A 23304-nucleotide genomic window follows, 5' to 3' on the forward strand; every position below is an offset into this window, starting at 1 on the left:
TTTTTTTTAATTTTTTCAATAATTGGCTATCTATCAAAAACGACAATTTTTAAGAACTTTTTTTTGTGTGATTAATAGTCCCTGGGGCATGACCCAGAACCCTAGGCACTTTTTAGGGGCATTTATTGGGTTTTAGGGCTTAAAAATTGTGTTTTTTGATTACAGAAGTTCGGGTCCCATTGATTTCAATGGGGTTCTGAAATCCGAACCGAACTTTCGTGAAGTTCGGGTGTTCTGGTCGAACCGAACTTTTCAAAAGTTCGATCATCCCTATTTTTTACCTGAATTCTGTAGTTTTCATTGCTGTCACATGATTTCAATCCCACTTCCTGCTGAGTCCAAGAGCAGCAAGTGGGCGTGGTTACTGAAAGCTAGTGACATCACTTCCAGGGAGGGGCACTGTTCCTGTGTAACCAGTGGGCGTATACAGAATTGGAGGAGCTGATCATAGGTTCCCGCCCAGTGTTCTTTCATCAGTAAGGATGCATTGTACATCCTAATTCATGAGAGAATGAAGAAATAATTCACACAGGACACGGGGGGAGGTGCACATATACAGTATAGTTGTACTGGGGGGGAGGGGCACATATACAGTATTGCTGTGCTGGGCTTTGGCTAGGATAAGGAAGCTGGGGAGGTGAACTGTTAGGGGGGGGAGGTGAACTGTTAGTGTAGCTGGAAGTGCTCTGGGGTCTAAGCTCACACTCTACAATGATCATAGTACAGACAACCACACTAAGTCAAAGTTTCCACTAGTGTGACTAATCAATGGCACCAGTACCCATCTATGTGACTTTAACCACTTTACCACCGGAGGATTTTGCTGTCTTACGTCCAGGCCACTTTTTGCGATTCGGCACTGTGCGACCTTAACTGACAATTGCACGGTCATGCAACGCCGTATCCAAACAAAATTTACGTCCTTTTTTTTCCCACAAACAGAGCTTTCTTTTGGTGGTATTTGATCACCTCTGCGCTTTTTATTTTTTAAGATATTAATAAAAAAATGCGACAATTTTGAAAAAATAACAATATTTTTCTACTTTGACAGTTAAAAATTATCCAATACATTCAATTTTTGTCATATATTTAGGCCAAAATGTATTTAGCTACATGTCTTTGACAAAAAAATTCTCAATGAGCGTATTTTTAACCGCTTTAAGACCGGAAGATTTTACCCCATTCCTAACCAGGCCATATTTTGCGATTCGGCACTGCGTTACTTTAACGGAGAATTGCGTGGTCATGCAATGCGGTACCCAAATTAAATGTATGTCCTTTTTTTCCCCACAAATAGAGCTTTCTTTTGGTGGTATTTGATCACCTGTGTGATATTTACTTTTTGCGCTATAAACAAAAAAAGAGCGACAATTTTGAAAAAATAACAATATTTTTCACATTTTTTATATGAAATTCCTCCCCAAAAAAATGTAAAAATCAAAATGTTTTAACATTTTAGGCCAATTTGTTTTCTGCTACATATTTTTGGTAAAAAAAATTGCAATAAGCGTATTTTGATTGGTTTGCGCAAAAGTTATCGCAGCTACTAACTACGGAAAATTTATGTCATTTTTATTGTTTTTTTTTTTAACTAGTAATGGCGACGATCTGGCGGCGATCTGCGATTTTTTTTGCGGGACTGCGACATTGCAGCGGAAAGATCGGACCCTTGACTGACATTTTTGACACTTTTGGGGGTACCAGTGACATTACTACAGTAATCAGTGCTATAAATATGCACTGTTACTATAAAAATGACACTGGCAGGGAAGGGGAGGAGTCTACATTTGCTGGACGATAACGTGCCACTTTGCCGCAGTACGGTCAACGTTACCGGTCGGCAAGTGGTTAAAAAGGTGCTTGCACTACTTGGATGCAACTCTTGATGCGACTTTGATCCAGAGAGTGTAAAGTTTGATCAAAGTTGCAGCAAAGTCGCACTCTAAATCGCAATAGTGGAAACATAGACTAAAGCTTTGTTTCCACTAGTGTGACTTGTCATGGGACTTTGGACACATAAAGTCACATGAAAAGTCACAGCCCATCGATTTCAATGGCACCCATTCCCATCTATGTAACTTAGAAAATCAGTGACCTTAAAACGGTATCTGCACTACTTTGATGCAATTTTTGATGCAACTTTGATCCAGAGAGTGTAAAGTTGGATCAAAGTTGCATCAAAGTCGCACTCTAAATTGCAATAGCTGAAACATAGACTAAAGCTCAGTTTCCACTAGCACGACTTGTCATGCGACTTTGGACACACAAAGTTGCACGAAGAGTCACAGCCCATGATTTCAATGGCACCCGTTCCCATCTATGCGACTTTGAAAATCAGCGACCTTGAAAAGGTGCCTGCACTACTTTCATGCAAGTTTTGATGCAACTTTGACCCAGAGAGTGTAAAGTTGGATCAAAGTTGCACTCCAAAGTCACACTCCAGCCTAGTGGCTATGTTTCCACTAGTGCGACTTTTAAGTTTAGAGTGCGACTTTGAGTGCAGCTTTGATCCAATTTACACTCCCTGGATCAAAGTCGCATCAAGGGAGCGCAGGGACAATTTCAAAGTCGCTGATTTTCAAAGTGGCATAGATGGGAACGGGTGCTATTGAAATCAATGGGCTGTGACTTGTCATGCGACTTAACGTGTCCAAAGTTGCATGACAAGTCGCACTAGTGGAAACGCAGCCTAAAATTCATTACTCACATGTAATAAGCAATAGAGATGGATCTGTATCCTTCTAAACTTTCACTGATGTTCCTTTGTACCATATTTCTTCCATATAGCGGTCACGTGACCCCCCCCCCCCCTCTCTCTCTCTCAGGAGAAGCTGTTAGTCTAAACAAGACAATGAAGACAGGAGGAGGTAATGGCGAAGGATAGGAGGGATGGGGGTGGGGCTGGGCAGGTCTAGGCATGTTTGTCTAAGAAAGCTTGACAACCTTATCAGGAAGTGAAATACAGCTTAGCAATTATCAGATAACAGGAAATAGAGTTGTCAGTGAAGAACAGGAAGAAGATGTTTGTCCAGCTTAGATAAGACTTTCTAAGCTACACAAGCTACTAGGCAGAAAATGAATAATATCAAAGATAAAGATATTTAACATACTATTAATAGGAAAAATGTAATTTTTGACTGCAGTTTCCCTTTAAATGCGTGGCCCAATTTATGTTTCCATTCATTGGATGTGTACCATGGTAAAAGGATGCTTTTTATTTATTTATTTTTATTTATTTTATTATTTTTTAATTTTTTTTTCCATTTAACTTTATTGCTATCACAAGGGAGCTAACATGCCCACTATGTGATAGCATGGGCAAGTGACAGGTCATTATAATGGAGGCATTGTGAGTCTTTTAGGCCTTTAAAAGTCTACCTTGTCCTCCACTGCAGCTAATCAAGCATAGACTATGCTTGATTTGCTGCTTCTCAGACTACAGTTGTTAGTTGGGACCACTTTGAACCTGGAAGTTATGCAATACATGCAACTTCTGAGTTCATTAGTTATGAGGAAGATTAGGGAATGAATGTTCCCTGAACTCATTCTGCTCAAAATTTTACAGTAGTTTACCAAGGGTGTTGGCGGAGGGACCTTTGGATCAACATAAAATTGATCATTTTTATCTGAAAGTCAAGAGTCAGCCAATACCAAACTCATGGCTGAAACAGCAGCTGTAGCTTGTTTTAACCCCTTGAATACCAGGACTTTTTATAGGCAAGGGGTTATATTTCTCCTGCTGATCCTGCCAGTAGGCAGTAGAACACTTCCTGTCCGAAGAGTGACAATGCTGCACATGCTTAGTTTGAACTACAGTTGTAGTGTCCAGCCCATCCTGCAAACAGCTGAAGGTGAAAGGGTGAAAGGGCTAGTGGCATTTTTGGAGAGAGAGGCCCTCCACAGCTGCATATGTAATGGAGGGAGGTGCAGCATGTGAAATAGGAGGAGCATTGGTATGTACTATTCAGAATATATGGTATTGCATAGAGGGATTTTTGGAAAGTATTGCTGAAGGTGAACTTACATTCATTTTAATGGCAGATCTTAAGTGAGGTTGTCTTTAAGAAAACAAAGAGGTGGATCAAAGGATCCCATTTTACGGGTCAGAACAGCAAAGACTTTCATACTTTTTTGTAGTGCATACATTGACCCTTGAGGTCAGTAGGTTCTCAAATAATCAGTCATTTTCTTTTATTTATTTTTTTTTTGTCTATAGATCTGCAGACCTTCTGGTCTAGTAGACTACAGGCAGCTCCCCTTGACTTAGGAAAGTGGAGATAAGTGGCAGGTAGGGGGTGCTGAAGCCACTCATTTTTCTTAGCCTATTATCGAATAATAAAAAGGCCACTGGAATTTACAATGAGCATACTCGTTTAGGCAATTAAGAGGGCACCTTATTTCGCACAGCAAATATCGAGATATAGAAATAAATGTTCTGTGGTCACTGGCAGGATAAGTTCCTGTTTGACGCTGCCCTATCAACTTGGCACAGCCTTTCGTGAATTACCTTGGAACTTCCCATACAAGGAATTTGTTGTGAAACACCTTGGATAGATTCAAAACTGAGTGGAAAATCTTTGCCTCCAATGGCCTGTGAAAACACTCTGATATAACTACACATGCATGAGTCTTGCATGACTGAGAAGTTACATCAGACATTAAGATTTTTTTTTTTTTTCTTGTATTTACCACAATGGAACCTGTGAGATGATCTCTAAGGCAGGCAGCAGGGTTAAAGAGGGCAGAAACAAAAAGTATATTAACATATTTTTTTCATAATACATTTTCTTCATGTTGCCACCTCTGGACCCTTATAGTTAGATTCAGAAAGTAAAATATAGGGACATTTTATAGGGTTGATTTATAAAAGGCGAATAGACTGCGCACTTTGCAAGGACAGTTGCACTAATTTCCCCAGAACTTAGTGAATGTGGTGAAGCTCTGCTGATTTCTATCATCCAATCATGTGCAAGCAAAAATGCTATTTTTCTTATTTTTATTATTTTCCTTTTACCTATTTGTGTATTCTTTAGAAAGGGAAACTTCACCACATTCACTAAGATCCAGAGAAAATGAATGCAACTGCATTTGAAAAATACACAGTCCATTTAATTTTAGTAAACCAACCCCTATAATGTACATGGGGATGTTGAGAGGAGTGAGATGATGCTTTATAGTTCAAGAAATGTGAAACCATCTCTCTCTTGATTTTGGTTTGTATAGCTAATGTGAAATATGAAGTAGTCAAAATGTAGCTTTCAATTTTACTAAAACATTCACATAAAACAAAGGGGGAGAAGCTTGTTCAAGAGGGCTTAATTTTAGCTAAGAGTGCGGTCACGGGGGGCATTATTCAGCAGAGGCATAACTAGAACCTTCAGGGCCCCAGTGCAAGAAAGCATGAAGGGCCCCCCGGACCCCTGGCTGGGGCCCTTCCCTTCAAGCTTGGGGCTCTTCCCACTGATCCTGGGGTCCTTTACTCTCGTTGCCGGGCCCTTTATTATGGTCCCACAGCGGGACCCTTTCACAAGTTCTGCAGTGGGCCCCCTTCCTGCCATCTCGGGGCCTCCCCACGGTGGTGGAATGCCAGGGCCCGGTCGCAAGTGTGACCTTTGCGATCCTGGAAGTTCACCCACTGGTGTCAGTAGTTTTTATTTTTTGTTTTTTTAATTGTATTATTTTTTATCATTTTATTTTTTTACAATGTCACTGACTATGACTCTGTCCATTCAGAAAAGGAAGGAGCTGGTAAATTACATATTTACCAACCCCTTCCTGGTTCTCTATGGTGACACATCCCCTGCAGCAGAGGGGAGGGAGCACAGTGGGGGGGGGGCGGGCCAGGGGAGCACACAGGGGCCCAGAGACAGCAGAACACAAGTGAACTGGATAGGAGTGGCAGCATACAGAGGAACCAATCTCCTCCATTTTCCTCCTGCAGTTACAGGAGGAAAAAGGACGACAGCATTTTCTCTACATGCTACCCCTGCTGACCCTCCTATCCAGGTGTACAGGGGAGCCGCAGAGGCCCCCTGGAGCATTGGGCCCGGTTGCAATTGCAACCCCTGCAACCCCTGTAGTTACGCCCCTGTTATTCAGGCTTAGTATAAGGCAGTATGATGTGAAAATTCAGCCTTCAGAGCAATGTAAAGGTCTGTGTACATGGAACCTTATTTGCTCAAAACATTGCTTATCTTCCATACAAGTCAATAAAAAGGCAAAAGGCAGACTGAAGCAGGTAGATGCAGCTTAGGAGGATGTCAAATGGATCTAGAACAGCCAGTCTCAAACAGGGTTGCTTCAAGGATTCCTTAAGCTCTAGTTGGTTGACCTCCCATTTGATGGTGCCTGCATAGTTCTGAGGGCAACATCAGGACACCAATTATCTTTTTATCTGTACGTAAGATTGGCTTTCTAACCATCACTGTAAGGTGGCATTCTCTTAACTGGCCACCAATGTAAGGGATGTTTTTCCCACTGACCCACACGAGTTGGCTTTTAGCAAAGGTTCTTGGGACCCTAAATATGTTTTCAATGGTCCTTTTTAGATAAAAAGGTTGAGAAAGACTCATCTAGAAATACAGTATCTCAAATCAATCCCAAATCTGAGTTAAATGCATAAAAATTCAGTCTGTATTTTCCCATCTACGCAAGCTCTAATGCTACAGCTTTTTGCCATTGACCCCCAAAGAAATTGTTTTAGTAAGGATTCCCCAGAACCCTGAAAACTACTTTAGGGATTCCTGTACAAAAAAAGAATAAGAAAGGCTATTCTAATGTGACATCATCCAGGTCACTAAATTGCAGTCTTTACTTATGTAAAACAGCTGAGCAGAGGAAAGTGAAGTCATAAATCATTGCCTGAATATGTCCAGAATGATGACATAGCTGCGCCTGTGTATGTTTTACTCTATGTTTATTAGACCTCTAACCTTTCAGTAAACAGTCACTCTTCTTACTGAGGCAACAGCAAATAACGAAACAACAATGTAAATAATCAACTAATCATAATCATTAACATAATAGTCAATAGCTAGAGCTACAAGCATCCCTCAGTTTACAATGCTTACTTCATTGTTAGCCCCAAATTCCTGTATTTGGGCAAAATAGAAAAATATGTATTCAGTACATCACTGCAATGAGTGCACATTTCCCTTAAAAAAGGTAAAAAGTACCCACAAATACCTGTTGATCTGGCAGAAATCCAGTGTGCTCTTGCTTTTTTTTGAGCTGCCAATTTCTCATAACCATAACCTAAGGGGGTGGAGGGCCGTTATCCTGGGGAAGAGAACTTTAGAAAAGACTACTAGAACTGCTTGGGATTTTAGTGCAGCAGGTATTTCAACTAAACCAGGTAGTCCTTTTGGCTAAGATCAAGTGTAGTATCTGTTCTTATCAGTTGGTATGGGCCTTAGCTAGTACCAGTATGACCGAAACCCGGAGCGCTCAGAGTATTGAGGTATGGGGAGTAGGTCATCTGGGAAAGCATGTGGGGCCTGCCGCCTTCTGATTCGAATGGGTTGAACTGTCCTAACCAGTTTGAAGGGGGCAGGAAAGCCGGTTCAGGGGGCCGGTGGAACTGTTCCTGGATGTAATGGGCTGAGGAACAGGATGGCGAGGGGAGGGCTTTCTCTCCTGGGTTTTGATCTGGCCTTGCAAAAGGCCTGTCCCCAGTGGTAGGCAAGCTCTCTCTAAGCTGTCCAGGTTCTGATGTCTGCTGGTGGGGATAGGCTACACTCGGTCTGGCCGGGGGCTGAGATAGAAAAAGCCTGTAGTGTAAGTGCCCCTGGGGTGGCAGCCCAGGGGTGCCTTAATTTCTCACTGGTGAGGGGCAGCTCGCTGTGAGTTTTTTCGGCACCTTGGTCACTGCACACCTTTTTCGCACCTGCCTCTTGGGACAGGCCTTTTGGCTTGCACCAGAGGAATTTTTTATTCCGGCTGGAAGGCCTGCCTTGGTTCCTCACATGGCACCATTGCACTTTCTCCACCTCCCCTTCCCCACTTCTTTGTTTGTCTGTCTTTTTCTTTGGAGTTTGTCACCTGCACTGTCACCTTTGTTTTCTTATTTGCACGACATGAGGGTGTGGGTCCTCGGGCCCAGCCTTAAGTCTTGGGAGGGGGTGGATATGGCCTTTTGGCTGAGTCCGCCCTCTCTCATGGGGTCTCCCTTCGGGGGAGCTCCACTTAGTACTTGGGGTGGGCTGTTTCGGCAGTCCCCCTGAAGAACGGGGTCAGTTTGGTTTCGGCCGACTGACCACAAGTACCTTAAATCCCTGTCAGGAGTCTTGCGCCCCGGGGGATCGAGGTTTTCGGGTCCTACCTCTTCAGAGGGAAGACCATACGTTTTCGCACACCCTGTGCTTTTTTGTGTTCTCACTTTGTGTGTGTGCACTTTTTTATGCACCGGGTGGAGTCTTTTGAGTGTGTTCCACACGCTACGGGCTTTAAAAAAAAAAAAAAAACAACTAAACCAGGTAGTTGATATTCATTGGATTTCTGGCAGGATCAATGGATGTTTTTCTGTACTTACTCCATTTTTAAGAAGAGAAAATATGGGCAGGTGTGCATGTACTGCAAAGATGTACTGACCAATTATTGTAATGGTTTTCTTTTGTCAAGACATACACTTTAAATTGAGTTATTTTGTTTATCTTCCTTTTTCTAACATTTGAAGTTAAATTATTTACATGCCCTGAACTTGCCTAATGCCTACAGTATGTGTTACAGTCCAGGATGATATACAAGGTATTACTTGTTATAAATTAAAAAGTAAGAAGCTCTCTCTGTTGTAATACCATCAGCTACCAAGAAAAATATGTCTTGCATTTTATAGCTGAATTATTGTGCAGAAGATTTAGGCTTAGGCAGCCTGACTGAAACATACCAGGATCTGCCAGTTAAATGGTATAAAAAATGTATGAATTTCTTGTATTTTCCCCTTTTTCTTCTGTTATAAGTGTATTGTTATATGTTTAATACTTTAAGTGTAACACTTTCTGGATTCCCCTGGGTTACCCTTAGCAACTGGTAACAGAACATTAGCAATTTAAGTCCTTGGCTCAGTCAATGATCAGTGCAGGGGATGTTGTTTTGTAATTTTATTTAGAACTTAGATAAGAGAAGGGTTGAGTGGGATACTCCAACTGATAACTATTCACAGTATTGAGGACAACGGACTTTAGGATGCGGCAAGGCCACGGCTTCACTCTGCCACTGAAGTGAATATATTTTAAGTGTTCCTGCTTGCAATTCTCTTCAGGGTTCTAAACTCGGCACCCCCTTTCTCTCTTACTGTGTTTGCTGACACCCGTCCACTGACTCTATTCTCTGGAGTGGTCCCCTCCCTGGGCAGACCCCCGGGCAAGTTCCTCTGTACTCATGGACACTGTTTTTCCAGAGTCACCATTGCCTCCAACTCCACCAGTCAGATTCTCCTGGACCTCTGGAATCAGCAAAACACTCTGGTTCACCAGGCCGACTGCCTGTGACTACCATCCACAGCTACAGAAGAGGAGACAGCTGTCACCCTCCTTCCGGGACCTGACTTCCCGCCCAAAGACCCCCTGCCTCATGTGCTCCTGGCTTTTATACCCTATACCATGATGCACCACTCTCTGTGCCAAACCCATGGGATGGTATCAAAGCCTGTGTGTCATTGGCTGGGTTTCCTACACTGTCCAATGTACCTCTCCATTGGATACAGTGGGGACACTCCCTCAGCCCACATGAATCACACATTGAACACATGGAGCAGGCCTAACTAGTAGATCCAGCTCCCTGATAAGCAGAAAACTCAAATGCGTTACCTACTGCTTTCCTGTTAAGCAGTGAAAGCCAAAAACTATACCTGCTATCTAGCACCTGATTAGGAGGGTGCTACATGTGTAAAAATATTAGCTGATCATAAATTTAGAGCTGTCCTGTGCACACTTCTGTGTTATCTTAGAAGCCTAATTAGCCCTTTACAGTTCTGTGGATATCGGATAGGGAGAGGATTCATTCGTTTAAAAAAATGTAATCTGGGCAAACTGACATCACGCAGTCCACAAAAATGCTGTGTTGTTTGTACACAATAGGACCTGGGTGCTGAATTGAATGCATTTCTGGAAGATCTATAGGTATTTTTTTAATACTTGCAGACTATTTAAATGGATAAATTAAGGTAAAAGGTGTATGTATTGTAGAGATGTACTGCATATGTTTTTTAATATTTTACCCTGACATACACTTTAAGGTACCCATAGACATAAGACAGAAGTCAGAAAATTTAGCTATCCCTCAGTAATCCTATTGAACATTGCTGGCATAGACATAAAGGTGATTGGTTCTTTCCCCAAGTATGGCCCCCATGGGACTGTTTCCAAGACTCGGGTATAGCCAATAAACATGCAACTGTTTCTGGATAGGGTTGAGCGGACACCTAGATGTCCGTGTTCGACGGGTTCGGCCGAACTTTAAAAAAAAGTCCGGGTCCGTGTCCCGGACTTTTACCGAACTTTTCCCGGACACCGAACCCCATTGAAGTCAATGGGGACCCGAACTTTAAGGCACTAAAATGGCTCTAAAACACCAAAGGAAAGGGCTAGAGTGCTGCAAATGGCAGCAAAACGTAATTAAGAGCATGGCAAGTGCTCTGCAAACAAATGTGGATAGGGAAATAACTTAAAACAACAAAAAAAAACAGAAAAATAAAACAATGTTCTTCTTCATCTCTGAAGGACGAGGCCCATATGGAGTAGGAGGGAGGTTGAGGTGGTGGTGGATGTGGCGGTGACATAGGCGTGCGCACAGGGTGTGCTGGGTGTGCCTGGGCACACCCTAATCACCTAGGGCACATAGCATTGCCAGTGAGGAGATGGGAAAGATCTCCCTGGGACCTGCTCTGCTCTATTTCTCCTTGCCTACAGGTACATGGCCCCGATACATTACTCTCCCTGCTGGCAAACACATGCATGTGTATTTCAACTTTGGGGTGCACAACTTAATGCAATAGGCTGCGCACACCTATGGGCGGTGTAGGTGGAAGCGGCGGTGGAGGAGGACCAGGGCCGGATTAACAGCATCATGGGCTTGGTGCTGAGGATTTTGAAGGGCCTTAAGGGCCGTGCCTTGCCATGCACCCAGAGGAGGAAGGGTGCAGCCATGCATGCCTAATTCAACATGGGATGCTGTCTCTGAAGCCCATAAACACATCCATGCATCGCCAACTGTCCCTCCTTGTCCGGCCTTCACGCTGTGTGGGGAGGTTCTGAGGGTGCTGCCTGGGGAAGCGAGCATAGAAGCCAGACTTCTGTGTTTACAAGTGACAGAAGAGCGGTAACAGTGAATATGGCCAACCCGGGGCCTATATAAAAGGTAGGGGCCTGGAGCTTACATTAATCTGGCCCTGAGGAGGAGGACGAGGTAGCCAACACTGCTTCTTTTCAAAAATTTTAAATGAGGGTACACCCCAAAAGAGTGAGAAAGAGCAAAAATGGAACAATGGGTGGGTAAGGTCGGTATCCATTGCTATTCTGCATAAGGTACGGAAAAGTCCCGTGGGATCCATGCCTGGTTCATTTTAATGAACGTGAGCTTGTCCACATTGTCTCTGGACAGGCGGCTGCGCTTGTCTGTTATAACGCCCCCAGCCGTGCTAAATACCCGTTCAGATAATACACTGGCTGCAGGGCACGCCAGCACCTCCAAGGCGTAAAGGGCAAGCTCAGGCCATGTGCCCAATTTGGAGACCCAGAAGTTGAAGGGGGCAGACCCGTCATTCACTACATGTAGGCGTGTGCACACATACTGCTCCACCATGTTGGTAAAATGCTGCCTCCTGCTAAGACGTTCCATCTGAGCTGCTGGTGCTGCTGTTTGTTGTGGCGTGCTGACAAAGCTTTTCCACATTTCGGCCATGCTAACCCTGCCTTCTGAGGTGCTGGCGGTGCCCTGGTTGCGTTGGCGACCTCCTCCTCCTCCTCCTCTGCCTTGTGCTTCCACTGTGGCCCCGCTGTCAGATGGGAATGCCAGCAGCATGGCGTCTACCAGCGTGCGCTTGTACTCGCGCATCTTGCGATCGCGCTCCAGTGAGTGAATTAAGGACGGTACGTTGTCCTTGTAACGGGGATCCAGCAGCGTGGCCACCCAGTAATCAGCACAAGTTAGAATGTGGGCAACTCGGCGGTCGTTGTGGAGACACTGCAGCATGTAATCGCTCATGTGTGCCAGGCTGCCCAGAGGCAACGAAAGGCTGTCCTCTGTGGGAGGTGTATCGTCCGTGTCCTCTGTATCCCCCCAGCCACGCACCAGTGATGGCCATGAGCTGGCCTGGGTGACACCCTGCTGTGAACATGGTTCCATCTCCTCCTCCAGCTCCTCCTCCTCCTCATCCTCCTCATCCTCCAGAACTGTGCCCCTGCTGGACAATTGCGTCCCTGGCGTTTGCGTGTGCAGGAACCCACCCTCGGAGCCCCTTGCGAATGACTGCCCTGAAAGCCTTGGAAATGTTACCTCTTCATCCTCCTCCTCCTCCTCATCCTGTGCCACATCCTCTTCCATCATCGCCCGAATTGTTTTTTCAAGGAGGCATAGAAGTGGGATAGTTAAGCTGAGAACGGCGTCATTGCCACTGGCCATGTTGGTGGAGTACTCAAAACAGCGCAACAAGGCACACAGGTCTCGCATGGAGGCCCAGTTAAATTAAATAGCGGAATAGAAAATATGATCCAAAAAAAGTGTATGTATATCACACGTACACAACCACACTGGGCCCCAATTACTATTGTTTGTACCCCTAAAAGGCTAGATGAGGAGTAGGGGGAGTATGGAACAGGCAGCACCCTCAAACCTTCAGAAGTATGAGATGAACCCCAACAACTTGGAAAGGTGGATCTCTCTCACACGTACCAACACAGACTATCCCCCAATTTAACTGATCCCCAAAGGTTTTTGATTAAATAGCGGAATAGAAAATATGATCCAAAAAAAGTGTATGTATATCACACGTACACAACCACACTAGGCCCCAATTACTATTGTTTGTACCCCTAAAAGGCTAGATGAGGAGTAGGGGGGGTATGGAACAGGCAGCACCCTCAAACCTTCAGAAGTATGAGATGAACCCCAACAACTTGGAAAGGTGGATCTCTCTCACACGTACCAACACAGACTATCCCCCAATTTAACTGATCCCCAAAGGTTTTTGATTAAATAGCGGAATAGAAAATATGATCCAAAAAAAGTGTATGTATATCACACGTACACAACCACACTGGGCCCCAATTACTATTGTTTGTACCCCTAAAAGGCTAGATGAGGAGTAGGGGGAGTATGGAACAGGCAGCACCCTCAAACCTTCAGAAGTATGAGATGAACCCCAACAACTTGGAAAGGTGGATCTCTCTCACACGTACCAACACAGACTATCCCCCAATTTAACTGATCCCCAAAGGTTTTTGATTAAATAGCGGAATAGAAAATATGATCCAAAAAAAGTGTATGTATATCACACGTACACAACCACACTGGGCCCCAATTACTATTGTTTGTACCCCTAAAAGGCTAGATGAGGAGTAGGGGGAGTATGGAACAGGCAGCACCCTCAAACCTTCAGAAGTATGAGATGAACCCCAACAACTTGGAAAGGTGGATCTCTCTCACACGTACCAACACAGACTATCCCCCAATTTAACTGATCCCCAAAGGTTTTTGATTAAATAGCGGAATAGAAAATATGATCCAAAAAAAGTGTATGTATATCACACGTACACAACCACACTAGGCCCCAATTACTATTGTTTGTACCCCTAAAAGGCTAGATGAGGAGTAGGGGGAGTATGGAACAGGCAGCACCCTCAAATCTTCAGAAGTATGAGATTGTGTTCACTGTACCCCACAAAGATTGAGTTCACTGCACCCCACAATGATTGTGTTCACTGCACCCCACAAAGATTGTGTTCACTGCACCTCACAAAGATTGTGTTCACTGTACCCCCCAAAGATTGTGTTCACTGCACCCCACAAAGATTCTGTTCACTGTACCCCACAAAGATTGTGTTCACTGCACCCTAAAAGGATGTTGTTCACTGCACCCCACAAAGATTGTGTTCACTGCACCCCACAAAGATTCTGTTCACTGTACCCCACAAAGATTGTGTTCACTGCACCCTAAAAGGATGTTGTTCACTGCACCCCACAAAGATTGTGTTCACTGCACCCTAAAAGGATGTTGTTCACTGCACCCCAAAAAGATTGTGTTCACTGTACCCCCCCAAAGATTGTGTTCACTGCACCCCACAAAGATTGTGTTCACTGCACCCCAAAAAGATTGTGTTCACTGTACCCCCCAAAGATTGTGTTCACTGCACCCCAAAAAGATTGTGTTCACTGTACCCCCCAAAGATTGTGTTCACTGCACCCCACAAAGATTCTGTTCACTGTACCCCACAAAGATTGTGTTCACTGCACCCCAAAAAGATTGTGTTCACTGTACCCCCCCAAAGATTGTGTTCACTGCACCCCACAAAGATTCTGTTCACTGCACCCCACAAAGGATTTTGTTCACTGCACCCCAAAAAGATTGTGTTCACTGCACCCCAAAAAGGATTTTGATCACTGCACCCCAAAAAGGATGTTGTTCACTGCACCCCAAAAATGATTTTGTTCACTCCACCCCAAAAAGATTGTGTTCACTGCACCCCACAAAGATTGTGTTCACTGCACCCCAAAAAGATTGTGTTCACTGTACCCCCCAAAGATTGTGTTCACTGCACCCCACAAAGATTCTGTTCACTGTACCCCACAAAGATTGTGTTCACTGCACCCCAAAAAGATTGTGTTCACTGCACCCCAAAAAGGATGTTGTTCACTGCACCCCAAAAAGGATGTTGTTCACTCCACCCCAAAAAGATTGTGTTCACTGCACCCCACAAAGATTGTGTTCACTGCACCCCAAAAAGATTGTGTTCACTGCACCCCAAAAATGATTTTGTTCACTGCACCCCAAAAAGGATGTTGTTCACTCCACCCCAAAAAGATTGTGTTCACTGCACCCCAAAAAGATTGTGTTCACTGCACCCCACAAAGGATTTTGTTCACTGCACCCCAAAAAGATTGTGTTCACTGCACCCCAAAAAGGATGTTGTTCACTGCACCCCAAAAAGGATTTTGTTCACTGCACCCCAAAAAGATTGTGTTCACTGCACCCCACAAAGGATTTTGTTCACTGCACCCCACAAAGATTGTGTTCACTGCACACCAAAAAGGATTGTGTTCACTGCACCCCAAAAAGATTTTGTTCACTGCACCCCAAAAAGATTGTGTTCACTGCAGCCCAAAAAGATTGTGTTCACTGCAGCCCAAAAAGATTGTGTTCACTGCAGCCCAAAAAGATTGTGTTCACTGCAGCCCAAAAAGATTGTGTTCACTGCAGCTCACACACAGAAAAATGGATGTGGATCACTGACACCTGCCTATCTCCAATCCCACACCACACAGCAATATCGATTGTAGTTTGTAGAACACAGTTTCCCTAAAATTCAGCAGACTCTGTCCCTAACAGGATTGAGAAGAGATCGTAGATCAGGATTGAGTGCAGATTCACCCCACCCCCCACACAGCAATATCGATTGTAGTTTGTAGAAGACACTGACCCTATAATTCAGCAGACTCTATCCCTAAAATGCCTACAACTCGCCCTGCCTAAACACTCCGACCTGTCCCTCAATTCTATCCGGACACAAATGGTTTTTTCCTGCCTATCTTTCCCTAATCAGCAGCCAGCACATTGATGTGTGCTCTGTCCCTTAGCTAAGCAGCAGAATGACGCTGCTGCGGCGGCTGCCTCGAACTTATAAAGACTTGGTCACATGCTTCAGACGGCCAATCACAGCTACTAAGACATTTGCAGGCATGGCTGGGATGGCTTAAGGCACACCAGTTAAACGATTGTTGATTGGCTGTTGAAAGCCCGCCATGAAAAGAGCGCCAAAGCATGCAAAACCCGGAAATAAAACGACCGAACACGGATTTTTACCCGAACATACAGTAAAGTGTCCGTGTCCGTGTTCGGGTAAAAAAAATCCAATTATTCGGTACGAACACGAATAATACAGTCCGTGTTCGCTCAACACTATTTCTGGATCCAAACATTACTGGCTAGATTTAGCAACAACCATCTTCTTTCTATGGTACTCAAAGGGCAAACTCAAGTTCAAGATAGAATAAAAGTCTTCATTGAACACTTGGCATTGGCAAATGATCCAAGGAAGAGACTGAAGTAACTCAATAAAATACAATGTATGAACCTAACATGTTTTACAGCCCAAGTCCTCTTCTACATGAATAAACAATTAAAAATGACAAATAGAAGCATTGGGGGACTACACTTCATTTGAGGGACCTTTGCTTTTTATTTGTTATTTATTTTTATTTTTTACTCCTTATGAATGGACCTGGAACCCTGAATTCGCTGTGCTACATATCTATACACAACTGAAGAATTTTATATAATTAAATGCTGTCATCTTTTGTTTATACAGTATCTTCCAAAAGTGAGTACACCCCTCACATTTTTGTAAATATTTTATTATATCTTTTCATGTGACAACACTGAAGAAATTACACTTTGCTACAATGCAAAGTAGTGAGTGCACAGCTTGTATAACAATGCAAATTTGCTGTCCCCTCAAAATAACTCAACACACAGCCATTAATATCTAAACTGCTGGCAAAAAAGTGAGTACACCCCTAAGTGGAAATGTCCAAATTGGGCCCAAAGTATCAATATTTTGTGTGGCCACCATTATTTTCCAGCACTGCCTTAACCCTCTTGGGAATGGAGTTCACCAGAGCTTCACAGGTTGCCACTGGAGTCCTCTTCCACTCCTCCATGACTAAATCATGAAACTGGTGGATGTTAGAAGCCTTGCACTCCTCCACCTTCCATTTGAGCATGCCCCACAGATGCTTAATACGGTTTAGGTCTGGAATCGTGTTTGACCAGTCCATCACCTTTACCCTCAGCTTCTTTAGCAAGGCAGTGGTTGTCTTGGAGGTGTGTTTGGGGTCATTATCATGTTGGAATAAAGCCCTGCGCCCATTCTCCAAAGGGAGGGGATCATGCTCTGCTTCAGTATGTCACAGTACATGTTGGCATTCATGGCATGTTGGCATTCATGGTTCCCTCAATGAACTGTAGCTCCCCAGTGCCAGCAGCACTCATGCAGCTCTAGACCATGACACTCCCACCACCATGCTTGACTGTAGGGAAGACACACTTGTCTTTGCACTCCCCACCTTGTTGCCGCCATATACGCTTGACATCCTCTGAACCAAATACGTTTATCTTGGTCTCATCAGACCCCAGGACATAGTTCCAGTAATCTATGTCCTTAGTCTGCTTGTCCTCAGCAAATTGTTTGCGGTCTTTCTTGTGCATCATCTTTAGAAGAGGCTTCCTTCTAGGATGACAACAATGCAGACCAATTTGATGCAGTGTGCAGTGTATGGTCTGAGCACTGACAGGCTGACCCCCCACCCCTTCAACCTCCGCAGCAATGCTGGCAGCACTCATACGTCTATTTCCCAAAGACAACCTCTGGATTTGACAATGCTGAGCACGTGCACGCAACTTCTTTGGTTGACCATGGTGAGGCCTGTTCTCAGTGGAACCTGTCCTGTTAAACTGCTGTATGGTCCTGGGCACTATGCTGCAGTTTCAGGGTCTTGGCAATCTTCTTATAGCTTAGGCCATCTTTAGGTAGAGCAACGATTCTTTTCATCAGATCCTTAGAGAGTTCTTTGCATGAGGTGCCATGTTGAACTTCCAGTGACCAGAATGAGAGAGTGAGAGCGATAACACGAAATTTAACACACCTGCTCCCCATTCACACCAGAGACCTTCTAACACTAATGAGTCACATGATACCAGGGAGGGAAAATAGCTAACTGGGCCCAATTTGGACATTTCCACTTAGGGGTGTACTCACTTTTTTTTACAGTGGTTTAGACAATAATGGCTGTGTGTTGAGTTATTTTGAGGGGACAGCAAATTCACACTGTTATACAAGCTGTACACTCACTACTTTACATTGTAGCAAAGTGCAATTTCTTCAGTGTTGTCACATGAAAGGATATAATAAAATATTTACAAAAATGTGAAGTGTGTACTCACTTTTGTGAGATACTGTAAGTAAGGTATGTAGGGGAGTGGGAGCAGTGGGAAAATTAAGATTTCTTAGTAAATAAACTTGTTTTCGGCCTTGCCAAATTTTCTAGCTGTCCCACGGGTTCTGAATGTTAAGAACTGCATTGAAATGATTTAGGTTGAGTGACGATTTAACTCCAGGTATGGATACTTTAAAAGATGAAATGAATACAATCTGTAGTACATTTTCTCTGGTGCCTTTAAGAGCAATAAAACTAGGGCCCATTCACAACACATGTTATCGTGTGTAGGGATGATCGAACGGTTCGGGTCGACCATCGGTTCGACCCGAACATTGACTGTTCAAAATTCGGCCGAATTCCGAACTTTTTGCTGAAAAAGTTCGGAATTCGGCAACCAGAACCGACCAAAATGCAATGGGACAGGAACTGGGCTTTAAAAGCCTGTGATTGGACCAGAACCATCAGTAAAAGCCAATTGAGGGGGCAGGAGGATGCTAGGAATGTGATTCGAGTGACTAGGGGGTCCAGAGGCCAATCAGTAGTGACTACGCCCCCCAGTATATAAGATAGCCCCACCAAATCGCTAGCATTGTAATACAGGGATGTGGAAGAGAGTGGAAGCAGTTCTGTTACTCCTGCTTCAAAAGTGTCATTTAGCAATTATTAGTGTGAGGAAAGGGACATCTAGTGTAGTTAGGGTACTATTTTCCACTATAGTTAGATTCAAAAATCTAGTTTCTGTAGGGAAAGTGTTAAGTGCCAGGGTGACCGTAGTGTAGTGTAGGGTGAACTGACTCTGACTGCTATGCCAGGGTGACCAAACCCTTCCATGTCAGGGTGACTGCAATAGAAAAAAGATTGTTTGTATTAGAATTGCAATAGAGCAGGATAGTGGCTTCGCTACTTTTACACCTGGCCGTTTTTGATGTAGGCGTTTATTGGGCTTTTTTGTGGACGTCTTTGGAGGCAGGCATGACATCTGAACTTCTGTGTAGGGGTATATATACACACACACACACATATATGTATATATACACCTACACACATATAGTTGTGAAAGTAGCAGAACCCTATGGCTGCGCTAATGAAATTATTTGCAGGCATAGGGCTTCGCTTCTATCACACCTATATGTGTGTAGGCGTATATATACATATATGTGTGTGTGTGTATATATAGCCCTATACAGAAGTTCAGATGTTATGCCTGCCCCCAAAGACGTCCCAAAAATGCCCAAAAAAACGCCTGCAACAGCACACCTGGGTGTTTTTTTGGGCATTTTTTGGGCGTCTTTGGAGGCAGGCATGACATCTGAACTTCTGTGTAGGGGTATATATACACACACACGTGTATGTATATATACACATACACATATATAGGTGTGAAAGTAGCAGAACCCTATGGCTGCACTAATGAAATTATTTGCAGCCATAGGGCTTCGCTCCTATCACACCTATATGTGTGTATGTGTATAAATACATATATGTGTGTGTATATATACCCCTATACAGAAGTTCTTATGTTATGCCTGCCTCCAAAGACGCCCAAAAAATGCCCAAAGAAAACGCCTGCTACAACACACCTGGGCGTTTTTGTTGCAGGTGTTTTTTTGGGCATTTTTTGGGCGTATTTGGAGGCAGGCATGACATCTGAACTTCTGTGTAGGGGTATATATACACACACACATGTATGTATATATACACATACACATATATAGGTGTGAAAGTTGCAGAACCCTATGGCTGCGCTAATTAAATTATTTGCAGCCATAGGGCTTCGCTCCTATCACACCTATATGTGTGTATGTGTATAAATACATATATGTGTGTGTTTGTGTATATATACCCCTATACAGAAGTTCAGATGTTATGCCTGCCTCCAAAGACGCCCAAAAAATGCCCAAAAAAAAAACGCCTGCAACAAAAATGCCCAGGTGTGACATCCAAAGAAATCTCATTTTTTTTTCAATAATTTTTTCAATAATTGGCTTTCTATCAAAAACGACAATTTTTAAGAACTTTTTTTTGTGTGATTAATAGTCCCTGGGGCATGACCCAGAACCCTAAGCACTTTTTAGGGGCATTTATTGGGTTTTAGTGCTTCAAAACTGTGTTTTTTGATTACCGAAGTTCGGGTCCCATTGATTTCAATGGGGTTCTGAAATCCGGGCCGAACTTTCGGGAAGTTCGGGTGTTCTGGTCGAACCGAACTTTTCAAAAGTTCGATCATCCCTAATCGTGTGGTATGTTGCTTCATTATAAATGGGTAGCCAACACATTGGGGGTTAGTTCCTAAAACTGGAGAGTGCAAAATCTGATGCAGCCCTGCATAGAATCCAAACAGCTTCTAGGCTTTACTGCCAAAGCTTAATTGAACAAGCTGAAACTAGAAGCTGATTGGCTACTATGCACGACTACACCAGATGAGTGTACCAATTTTATTACATTTTTCCCATTGTCCCACAATCAGACAAGACCCATTTTAATGCAGTCCATTGCTATGCACATCATGTGGGTGCACTGCCTACTTTCCATTAGTGCATTGAGCACAGATCAAAATGAAAGAAACAGCATTGCACAGGACCACAGTATGCGTATTGCCATGCATTCTGGCCATGCATGTGTTACTACATGTTACTGTAATGCCTAAATATAAATGTGCTCTCAATTTTAAATGGTTAAGCAGCACAAAGATCAACTGGCAAACTGTAGCAACCCATTGGAAATGATTTTCAATGAATTGATGCCTTATTATTATTATTTATTATTATACAGGATTTATATAGCGCCAACAGTTTGCGCAGCGCTTAATGCCTTATTGGTTTACTCACTGCTCTTTTAACATTGTTGAATAAATGTGTTGCTTTTTCAGACTGGTGTGTATGCATTATGGATGCTTGTATCCTGCGGCTATCAAAGGATCAGTGATGATCAGCTACATTTCAGATTCAGGCTATACTGTAGGTTCACTAAACTACAGTATCTGAGTAATGTGTCATGACACTTGTTATTTTCTATTTATTATTTTTAAAAATAATGATCATTATAGCAAACAGTTTCTACTCATAATCATTTATTGTGAATTCAAATATAGAACACAAAGGTGTTAACAAGATCTATGCAAGGAACTTTTGTAGCAACCTCCTAGTTAGTGTAGGTTGCTAAGCAAATTTAGTTTAGCTCCTCTGCAGCCAGAGGAGCAGTGGTTAATTATTTTAGTCTGCTCAATGTTTCACATGTTGCTGGTCTTATTAGTCCCCTCTGCATTCTAGAGGATTCTATAACAACAGTGGCAGTAAAGATGGAAAGGCAGCTTTAATGTTTATGGGGACCCAGCCAATCCCTTTGGATGTGTGCCCATAGGTGGCTGGAGAGCCCATAAATTGACTGAGGCCTGGAGTGGCAGAGCAGTATGTCATGAGGCCAGTCCTATAAGAGGAGTCCCTTGTCTAAGGGGCTCTGTCCCTTAGGGCAGTCTGCTGGAAAACTGCTGGTAGGATGAGGTCCAAGCTGTCGTTTAAGCTGAGGGACCCATTTCTAGGTTTTTCTGATGGCCTGGCTCACTGAAGAGTACCCGGTAGAAGTTGGGGGAAAAAGTGTCCGGATGTCCTGTGGTATTGTGAGTCTATGTATCCCTCGCTGAATAGAGCCTGGTGAAGGCAACTGATGGTCCTGACCAAAATTCTGTGCCTTAGTGACTATGTTTAGTTCTCAGTTCTACAAAAGTAAGTCCTAGACATTTCTTAGCCAGTAGTAAATCTTGTGGGAGCTCTCTGTCAGAACAATGTGAAGAGAAGCATCCCCAGTCAATTAATGTTTTTGTGCGGTATCCCATGCTTCTCCACACCCAATCCAAGTTTAATAAAAGCATAAAATACACATTTCTTAGACTGTTACTGAGACATTGAGGAACTGTTATTGAACCGTAGGAAATTCTGTGTTCCTGACTGTGTATTCACTGAAATTAAGAGGAGGAATGCACTGGCTATCAGCAGCTCCTGTGAGGGTGAGCTATGACTTTGATGTGTTTTTTGCCTTTAATTATAGAGTTTCTACGCACAAAGAATCAGAGCAAAAGCCTCCATCCAGCTAACGGGAAGAACAATCAACACTGCACTGTTCTAATCAATGCCCATTCTTCCAAATACAAACAACACAAACTGAAAGTGTTATATTATGTATCACAAATTTCTTAAATGTACACATTTGATAGCTAAATAAAGGGATACTTAGCTAGAACCTGTGTAACATAATCAATGCTGTCACTTGTATACTAAAACAAATAAAATTACTCACAGTTTGGCTTCCACTGAGCAGGTGATGTGAAGGAGGACTAAACCCGCACACAGCACCCAGGACACCATTGTGCAAGGCTGCAAGGTTTAGATTGACTGCGTATAAGCTTGGCACGGCCTTGGTATGTTTTGTATTCCCGGCATACCCCCCTCCTACACTGTTGGAAGCAGGGTTCACTGTGAGGGCATTCATCCCTGAACAGCAAATACTCACTAAGCACTAATGTGTCATAGGTCTTGGGGGGGTTAGGGGCACTTGCAAATAATTACTTTAAATATTTTGCTTTCGCTATTTTTCAAAAAGGTGATAAATCTCCCCCACTGTGACTTCATTGGAACAGTCATATTTCCCTATAACACTAACACTACCAATAATATAGGAGTATGACTCATACTATCTTTGACTTGTGAAACCTCCGTCTGTGTTTTGAACATTTTTATAACATATTGCTTGCTGTATATTTTGTGTGCTGAGGGAAGTTTCAACAACATTACAAAATTTCAGATTTTTCTTTTTTTTTTTTAAGGTTAAAGCCCAAGTTTACCTACAATAAAAAAATACAAATGAATTACAAGGAACATTACCTACCCTTAGTGTGATGTGTCCATCCTCTGATGCCCCCTGCCACTGTAATCTTCCATCCTCTGATGCCCCCTGCCACTGTAATCTTCCATCCTCTGATGCCCCCTGCCACTGTAATCTTCCATCCTCTGATGCCCCCTACCCCTGGCACTGTAATCTTCCATCCTCTAATGCCCCCTACCCCTGACACTGTAATCTTCCATCCTCTGATGCCCCCTACCCCTGCCACTGTAATCTTCCATCCTTTGATGTCCCCTACCCTGCCACTCAAATCTTCCA

The 23304-nt window shown here is 43.4% G+C and overlaps 1 protein-coding gene across 1 annotated transcript in view; it reads right to left on the minus strand.

The window, feature by feature from the left end:
- LOC309564227 (alpha-1-inhibitor 3-like) overlaps positions 1–22528 on the minus strand; it is a 90988-nt gene extending 68460 nt beyond the window's left edge. Inside the window, exon 1 of the mRNA XM_082268854.1 lies at positions 22444–22528. Within this exon, the coding sequence (XP_082124980.1) occupies positions 22444–22511 (68 nt within the window). The 5' untranslated portion in view covers positions 22512–22528. The remainder of the gene's footprint in view (positions 1–22443) is intronic.
- Between the last annotated feature and the right edge of the window lie 776 nt (positions 22529–23304).

This window comes from Pelophylax lessonae (genome assembly GCF_965119305.1).
Source record: "Pelophylax lessonae genome assembly, chromosome: 9".
In the NCBI taxonomy this organism is placed as follows: domain Eukaryota; kingdom Metazoa; phylum Chordata; class Amphibia; order Anura; family Ranidae; genus Pelophylax; species Pelophylax lessonae.